The sequence below is a fragment of the Zingiber officinale genome, chromosome 6B (assembly GCF_018446385.1).
Source record: "Zingiber officinale cultivar Zhangliang chromosome 6B, Zo_v1.1, whole genome shotgun sequence".
NCBI classification, from domain to species: domain Eukaryota; kingdom Viridiplantae; phylum Streptophyta; class Magnoliopsida; order Zingiberales; family Zingiberaceae; genus Zingiber; species Zingiber officinale.
Window position 1 is genome coordinate 96,870,975 of NC_055996.1, and position 8,966 is coordinate 96,879,940.

The following is an 8,966-nucleotide window of genomic DNA, read 5'->3' on the forward strand; positions in this document are numbered from 1 at the left end:
CTTGTGCTTATTAAGCGTGGCAGCATTTAATGCAACATGTCTTTTGGAACACGCTTGGAATTTGCCACATGGCTATTACAGTCAGGTTAGAGATAGTCAATATACTCGACTACGTAATAGTCCAATCAATCGAACTCCCATCCCTTCGACTAAACTTAAAGAGGAGACTAGTAATGCGGAAGGTAATCATAGAATGTCATATAGTTAAGGAGGTCAATAGTCCTGCTGATGTGGCGGTTAAAATCAACTATGACTCCATGTGGCTCCAACTCCAAGAAACCTAAGATCCACGATGATCTCAACTCTATGCAGCCTCGACTCCAAGCAACCCCGGCTCCACGATGATCTCGACACCATGCAACCTCGACTCCAATCAACCCTGACTCTATGCAAACTCTAAGCAACCTAGCTCCACAATGATCTTGATTCTAAATCACCCCACTAATTGAAGCAGTACACCCTACTGTTGGCAATTAAGGTCATGTCGCTCGCCAAAGATACAAACAACGTAGTCGTTGCTCCCTGAGAATGTGGGAAACGTTGATCGTTTAATCTAAGAAAGATGGATAATGTGGTCATTTATTTCAGGGAGCGTGGGTAACACCAACGTGGATCTTGGGATACCGAGAGCATAGCTACAAGCCTATAAAAGGTAGCTCACTCCGACTAGTATTCATCTTCCCCTTCTTTCCTGCTCCGCTGAAGACTTGAGTGTCGGAGTGACTGTGTTGGGATCCCTAAGCCATCATTCTAACCCTCTCTTTCTAGTGCTCTCTTCTCAGTTTCTGTCAAAGACCCCACCAATCCTCGCTATGCCAAAGTGGATGACGACAAAGTCAACATCGATGTCAATTCACTAGTGACTTGTTCATCGGTGATCTGAGATAGGAATAGATAGGTTGACCAAGCACGTATAGTTCTACCTACAACTCTCTCTAAGTCGATCTAAATTGGCAAATAAATTTTTTAAATTGAAGACAAGTTAAGCTAAACCTTTTTACATCTTACAGTTACCTAGGTTTTTTTTAGGTCAATCCAAATTTAAACGTTGGGCCTGCAACAAACACATTACTGAGATAGGTCTACCACGCTTGTTGTAACTGATGTTGAGCCTTGATATAAAAGCCTTTTGGGTTTTTTTTTTTTTTTTTGCAATCAAGCATTTAGAGTCTTGTTTTGTTTTTAATGAATCTAGAGTTCTCTAGATTTGGTGTACTTTTCTAGCTCACTAGTTCATGTCATCTCAAAGATGAACTTTCATTTAATGGATTTATATTGAGGAAGTTGCATTGGTAGTTACTTCACCGAACCCTTGTAAACCTTCGAGAGCTTGTCTACCTCTGCCAATCACATCCAATACTTCACATGTATCCCCTAAGTCATGGTCAAACCGAATCTCTATGATCAATTCCATTCATGTGCACATGTTTTGACCTTAAAAAGGCCCTTTGTTGAATTCGGACACATTGTTACCATAATCCTCATTCAATTCTTCCAAATCTCAGTAGAATTAGCCAACTTTTACATTTGTTTGCTGTCATCCACAGAGGGTCATTTTGATAAATAAATTGAAAATCTAGGGGGGGTTTTTTCCACAATTACAAAATTCAAGGGAAATTTTCGAAGAAAATAAATTTAACCGACATTTGCAAAAATTCTAGCTTAGCCTCAAGCCCAAAGATCAAAATCAGATTGGACTCCAGTTTTGTTTTTCTTTCCAGTTGACGGTTTTGTTCAAACTGTTTAATTTCACAAGGCATCACAACATCGAACCAATTTGAATATGAAGCTTCCGTCGTCAATTATGTCATCTAAATTTCAAATTGAAATGCCAAATCTACACAATAAATAATGGTCAACAGAAGAACATTCGAGTTGCTAATAAATTGTGACTGGCTTAGTAGATACCAAGGTGGGATCATAAAGATCAAAACTAAAGTAAAAGTGCATAATAGCATTCAGATTATTATTCAATTAACAGAGCGAAAACAGTGCAAATCTGAGTAGAAGATAAAGCCAACAGAGTCAGTCACAGGTTTATGGTCATGGTCACTAACTCTTCAGTGCTTGAAAGATGAAAAGGGAGAGAAAGGAAGAAAATATATTGAAAGATGCAATACACCCATTTTCTTCTACCAGATAAACGCAGAGTGGAGAGTTATGCATGCAAAGAGAGCACACAACGCAGGCAGCCACCTTCGTGCAAGAGATCAAAGCCCTCGTTGATCTCCTCCAGTGTCATATTGTGTGTAATATATTCATCCACCTTGATTTCCTGCAGTTGCGTAAGTGAAGGCTAAGGATGCTATTTTCGTTTGAGATATTATGTCAAAAATAGAAGGATAAATAAGTCACTAAATAGTCGCTTTTGGTTTACACAAATAATTAATTCATGGCCTGTCAATTCCCATGGACGCTAAAACAAAAACTTGAAATGCCAGTTCTCCACTTGCAATTTCCTAATCATCCTTTTTCAGTTATTCCTCTACCTATTTCTCATTTGTGCCATTGCTCCATTCTTGAAAGAACACATATTTGTTACCTAATGGTTATATATACATAGGTCATGCTTGGCACGGCCCAATAAGATATGGACTGTGTAGGACCAGGCATGACTTGGTCCTAGGTGGTGCTAAGCCCAACACAGCCCGAGTGTCACGCTTGGCCCAAATACTTAAACATATAAAAATGAAATAAAATAAATAAATATATATATATATATATACCTATATATATATAAAGAATATTTATGTGATTTTTTATTTTTCTTATTTTTAGATTTCTTTATGTTTTATTTTTATTATTTATTTTTTAAGAAAAATAAATAGATGTGCCCAATTAAGCTTGGGTTGACTCGGGCATGGCTCAACCAAGCATGGGCCCGTGCATGGCAATGCAACCCTTAAGTCATGAGTTGTGCCTAATGCAATTAGCCCAACTCGGGCCAAGCAAGAACAGTGTTGAACTATCAGATGCGTCAAGTTGAACAATCACATCATACAGCGTGAGTTGACCATATGGATCAACCAAATGAGTTGAATGAAATGAATGCAACACTCAAGCAAGGTAGGTTGGCTTCACCATGGGGACCAAACAAACCAAGTGGACTGGGAAAATTCGGTGGACAAGACAGATTGGACAATTCAACGAGTGGACCATACCAAAAGGGCCAACAAAGTATATCAATAATTTAGAATTAATCTTGATCAAACACCTATTTCTTTCCTACAAATCAAACATAAGAACAATTACCCATGTATATTCCATTTCACGATGGAGACTAAAAAATATCTATTTTCTACTTCATTTTTTATCTATTCCATCCCCTAATACTAACTTTCCTTTTAATTTTTGGTATTTCATTACATGAATAAAAGATATTAACTTGGAAGTATAAGAGAGATACCTTATTCATGTACTTCTCAACGAGCCAAGGAACTTGAGAACGACTTTTGAAGCCACCAAAAGCAGTTCCCTTCCAGACACGTCCAGTCACGAGCTGGAAAGGCCTAGTGCTTATCTCCTGACCAGAAGCTGCAACACCTACAATAACTGATGTGCCCCAACCCTGTAGTGTCAACACAACAGATTAAGGCCACTAGATTCCCTCAGGCAAGAAAAGCCGAAATGCATGAAGGAATGGAATTCGCAATAGTAGCTGAAACTGGATTATAAAACAATAAAATGCAGATAGCACTATTTTATTGCAACAGGTTTATTTGGTTACCCTTGGAGGATAAAATACCTCAGTGAACTGATCTCACCAGGAATAGAAAAGAATTCGTGGAGAATTGAATGAAGCATCAACTTACTTTGTGACAGCATTCAAGGGCAGCTCTCATGATAGAGACATTACCAATGCACTCAAAACTATAATCAACACCACCATCAGTAAGGTCAACGATGACTTGCTGTATTGGTTTATCGTGGTCTTTTGGGTTCACAAATTCTGTGACTCCAAAATTCTTTGCTGCAATTAGTTAAGACAGGATAAGTAAAACTAAAATACGATGAAACAACAATTTCTCTATTGCAATTTGTACATAGAAATTAATATGAAGTTGATCCAACAACAAACTTGAAATAAATTGCTTTCAGCAAAATTTATGGTGAAATTCATTCTGAAACTTGAAATGACTTTGAAGATTTTTATAGGAGTCAGGTAGTTAATTAGTTGATATATTAAAGGTCACATTTGGTGGGGTGAAATGGAATAAAAAGATTTTTCATTAATTTCACTCAATGTGTCGATACATAATTTGTTGTTATATTTCTCCTGATTAATGAGATTGGTCCAACATGATGGGTATGATTAGTCAGCTCGTTGACAAGTCAACAGCTCGAACTGGTGGAATGACAAATGGCAACATGAATCATATTCTCTTTAGATTCTCAGTACACCCCTTCAAGGTCATAGATGCACCCATTATGGTTGCATCATTATCAATTTACTATTGTTACTCGCCAACACAATAATGTCTGTAGTTGAATTATCTCTATGGAAGTCAACATAACTTTGTGAATTAAGTAATTTGAGAAGAATGAGAAGGGACAAATTTATAGGAATGAAGGGTTTCTTCCAAGGGATGAAAAGACACAAAATTAAAGGAAGCATCATTTTTTAAGATTTTACTTTAATTAAAATAATCTAATTACATTCTGTATAATTTTCCTTGTACACATAATTAAGCTTGATAATAAAATTAACATCTTAAAAAAATAAAAATAGATATTTGTAAGGTAAGGGAAAAAGAAATACCAATATCAAACTTTTTGTTGTCGATATCAACACCAATGATTCGTGAAGCACCTGCTGTCTTTGCACCTTCAGCAACCTATGAAAATTATTCATCACTTGTTTGGTATTTGATCATGCACTAATTAATTTAAAAGATAACTCACGGGAAGGCCAACAGTGACAAGGCTAAAAATTGTATTTGATCATATACTAATTAATTTAAAAGATAACTTACAGCAAGACCAACAGTGCCAAGGCCAAAAATTGCAACAATTGAACCTGATTCCACCTTTGCAGTATTCCATACAGCTCCAAGACCTGACAATACAAAAGAGGAAAAATGAGGGGAAAAGCGAAAAATAAATGGCAAATTGTAAGAGCAATGGAAACTACTAGTAGCAGGTAAGGTATCAAATCCTGCCTGTTGGGAACAAAAAAAGAGACAAGCAGTAACAGTGATTAGGATGGTGACTTTGCTTGCATAATTAATATTTTAAACTGTATCCAGAATTTAAGAAAAAAGAAAACAGAAAGGATTTTTCTGAAGGAACATCAAGACAGAAAACAACTCTACACAACTAAGCATACCAAGGGTTCCAGTTCTAAACAAGAGAATCATCTTTTATGAACACAAAACTAGATAATCATTCTCGATAGCAGCATGCGGTACATAAAACACAGAGAAAGATTACCAGTAGGAACACCACAACCAAGCAAGCAGACTTTTTCAAGAGGGGCCTGTGGATGAATTTTAGCAACACTAACATCGTGTACAACAGTATACTGACTGAAAGTTGATGTCCCCATGAAATGGTAAATTGGCTTTCCATCGATAGAGAAACGACTTCCCCGATCATTCAACATGACACCAACACCAGTTGCTGAACGAACTTTACCACATAGGTTGGTTTTTCCTGATTTGCAAAACTTGCACTCTCTGCATTCTGCTTGGTAACAAGGTATGACATGATCTCCAGGCTGAACTTCAGTTACCCCTTCTCCAACACTCTCAACAATACTAGAAATGCAATTGAAATAAGAAACACCAAAATGAACTAGCTAGTTTTAATAGTATGAGGATATCATACCCTGCAGCCTCGTGACCAAGAATACAAGGGAAAAGGCCTTCAGGATCCTACATCAGGAATAAGATATCAGGTCAAATCTCAGACAACCACATTTTAAGAAGATACAGCACATCATTGGGTCCAAAGAATAGGAATTATGAGTTATCTACAACCAGCACATAGTAAATTCCTTTTTTTTTAAGAAAACATATAATGAAAGCCCTCGAGTTCCTTTTTTTTGTGAAGGTGGATTTTGAACTCAAAAGCTCAATAATATCGCCTAAAGTCCTCATTAGATGAGCTAGCTAGCAACATGTTCTAAGGCATGTAAATCATAAAATGCTGAAACTGCTTTACTACAATTAATGGAGAGATATTTTCAGGCTTATGATGAATTGAATAATTTCAAAAGAATGCTTCCAAACTTTGAAGAACTCACCAATTCAGGCCCAACAAAGATGAGTTTAGCATACAACTGGCAGCATACTGACTGGACAAGTTGGCATTACAACAATGCCAACCTGATGGATGATTAAGCAAACCAATGGCATGACAACAAAGGCTCTAGTCGAGGAACATCAATTTTTCAACTGCCATTTTCCACAAGAACTCTCACTTGACCAAGATACTGACCATCTACTCAATCAGTGTCTTAGCATTACTCCACAATAGCACCTTGCCAGTTAGATATTGATCTGGATTCTTGACGAGTACTTGATTACTTGCTATACTAGTATCCCAAGAAATAAGAACTCAAATCAGAAAGGGAAAATGTAAGAAAAACACCCAAACAAGACTACCGTTTTCAAAACCCCTATCAGAGCCCCAACAAAAGGAATAGCCCTTGCCTGATTAGATATTGATCTGGATTTTTAATGAGTAGCTTGACTACTTGCTTTGCTAGAATCCAAAGAAATAAGAAATCATATCAGAAAGGGAAAATGTCCTGATAAGGCATTTCTTGTAAGCAAAACATCCAAACAAGACTACCATTTTCAAAACTCCTATCAGAGCACCAACGAAAGGAATAGCCCTTGCCTGATCAGATATTGATCTGGATTTTAAATAAGTAGCTTGACTACTTGCTATGCTAGCATCCGAAGAAAAAAAAAAAACTCAACTCAAAAAGGGAAAATGTCCTCACCACATGGGTCGATGCATTTCAAATAAGACCAACATTTCATTTCCACATTGAGTGTGAATTTGGAGTAGATTTTGCAATTGTTAAAAAAGCAACAGTGAGGATGCAGCCATGGGAAAGTTGATAGGATTTGGTAAAACTGAAGCAAATATTGACTTGATATTTAAGGTGATAGGTAGAGGTATAGTCAAATTACAATAGAAGTGAAAATGATTAAAAAGAACATGATCAGTAACATTGAAAGTCATTGTATACTATCAAATTATTAATTTATAGTTAAATGAAATTAACTAGAATGTTAATGTAAGTAACTAATAATAGACATTTGTTCTAGATTATTTATTGTATAAAATAATGCTTACTGTCCATAATAAAACAAAATAAATAAATAAATAAATTGTTATTAGTACCACCTATAGTATTAAAGTTAAACTATTTGGGCAGACTCCAAAAAGAAGTCATCTCAAAGTATGTATCTATAGTGTATATTGATTTAGTATATTAACCTGGAATATGAATATATTCAAATGATCCATAATAAACACGTCTCGAAAAATATCAAGTACTTGCAAAAAAGTTGAAGCTATTCCCAGACAACTTCATCATTCAACTTTCTTGTAACAATAAAATGCTTTTTAGAATAAAAAGAACAAATAAGCCTCCAGAGTGAAAACACTTTTCACTCAAAAGTGATTTTCCAAAGTCAAAAGTAGCCTAAAAGGTTAATTTCTTGGCTCCAATTTCTCTGCATTTAGACAGCGCAAACTAATTTCATCAGGCGACACTAGTTGAATCATGATTGAAGAATAACCATCACAGAAATGAAACTAATAATAATAATTGTGCTTTTTGTTCATGAGGTTAAACTTTGCAGGGGCTACTCATAGTAATATAAAATGCATCAGATTCAACACCAAAACGTGGGACATTTGCACTACCCAAGATTGATTGAATGGCATAACAGACACATGTAAAAGGTGTACTAATAGTTTCAGTCACTTCAAATGTTTACAAATTCTAAGCATCTAATCAGTCGCTAACATGGTTGAAATATGATACCACTGACACGGACACTGAAACCCTTTATTCGTTGGTTTGTCGTCCTAGATAACAGATTCTAATCAAGTTTGGGCATTTAGTGATACACGGAATAATTAACACAGAAGGGCTTGCGGAATCTCAAATCGTATAATGATTCTTATAACAGGCGAAAAAAGAGGTAGATCCAGTAAACCAGGCCGAGCATATCGAGCACAAACCTTGCCGCTCAAAGTATAAGCGTCCGTGTGGCAAAGAGCGGCGAAGAGAATCTTGACTCGGACTTCACCAGCTTGCGGTGGTGCTACCTGCACGTCTTCTATGACAAGAGGCTTGTTCGCCTCCCACGCTACCGCAGCTACATCCATTCCCGACATCAAAAACACGCAAATCGAATCAGACGAAGCCAAAAAGATAAAGAGAGAGATGGAGTTTTCGAGACCGACCTTTGCAGGTGATGACCTGACCCTGAGTCGTCATTGCGTCTGTCGATCGAGCGGTGGAATACGAAAGGAAAGAGAAGCGTCGTTCCGTCGGTGCTCGAAGAGTAGATCTCGCGCCGCCTCCGTCTCTTCGATGGAGTGGATAGAGTTGGGTTTGGGGGTGAGTTAGTTATTATTGATTAAAACAGTAAACTACGGATAGCCAGCTATATCTCATGCGACAATGGATTCAATTGTATGACGTAAAAAAATTGATAACCATATTCAATTATAATTTTAAAAAGATATAATATAAAATAAATATTAAAATATATGATAATTTGACATATAAAGAGAATTTTGTTAGAGCATCCAGATCAATTTCTCTATTATTATATCTAAAATTTAAAATAAATAATCTACTTTATTAAATTTAGATAATCATTTTTCACTATACACTACTTTAAATATCCTAAAATTTTCATCATCCTTAATTTTTTATTATTTTCTTCTCTTTCTTCTATTTTTTATTATTATATTTATGGAATGAGTGAAAGGAG

The 8,966-nt window shown here is 36.2% G+C and overlaps 1 protein-coding gene across 1 annotated transcript; it reads right to left on the reverse strand.

Moving 5' to 3' along the window:
• Window positions 1-1,934: 1,934 nt before the first annotated feature.
• On the reverse strand, window positions 1,935-8,618 carry LOC121993267 (alcohol dehydrogenase class-3). Its single transcript, XM_042547995.1, has 9 exons — window positions 8,431-8,618; window positions 8,206-8,342; window positions 5,827-5,873; window positions 5,431-5,756; window positions 4,974-5,056; window positions 4,760-4,835; window positions 3,813-3,970; window positions 3,407-3,568; window positions 1,935-2,275 (listed from the first exon to the last, which is right to left on the reverse strand). The coding sequence occupies exons 1-9, from the start codon at window positions 8,462-8,464 to the stop codon at window positions 2,159-2,161; spliced, it is 1,140 nt and encodes a 379-aa protein (XP_042403929.1). The 5' UTR covers window positions 8,465-8,618; the 3' UTR covers window positions 1,935-2,158.
• Window positions 8,619-8,966: the final 348 nt, after the last annotated feature.

What these genes read in the sequence shown, in the direction of transcription:
- LOC121993267 (XM_042547995.1), bottom strand. Translation starts at nt 8,464, where the DNA reads ATGACGACTCAGGGTCAGGTCATCACCTGCAAAG. An exon ending in CAACAAAAAGTTTGATATTG is followed by an intron (nt 3,971 to 4,759) that starts GTATTTCTTTTT and finishes AACTAATTGCAG; the next exon opens with CAAAGAATTTTGGAGTCACA. An exon ending in TTGAGAAGTACATGAATAAG is followed by an intron (nt 2,276 to 3,406) that starts GTATCTCTCTTA and finishes ACGCAACTGCAG; the next exon opens with GAAATCAAGGTGGATGAATA.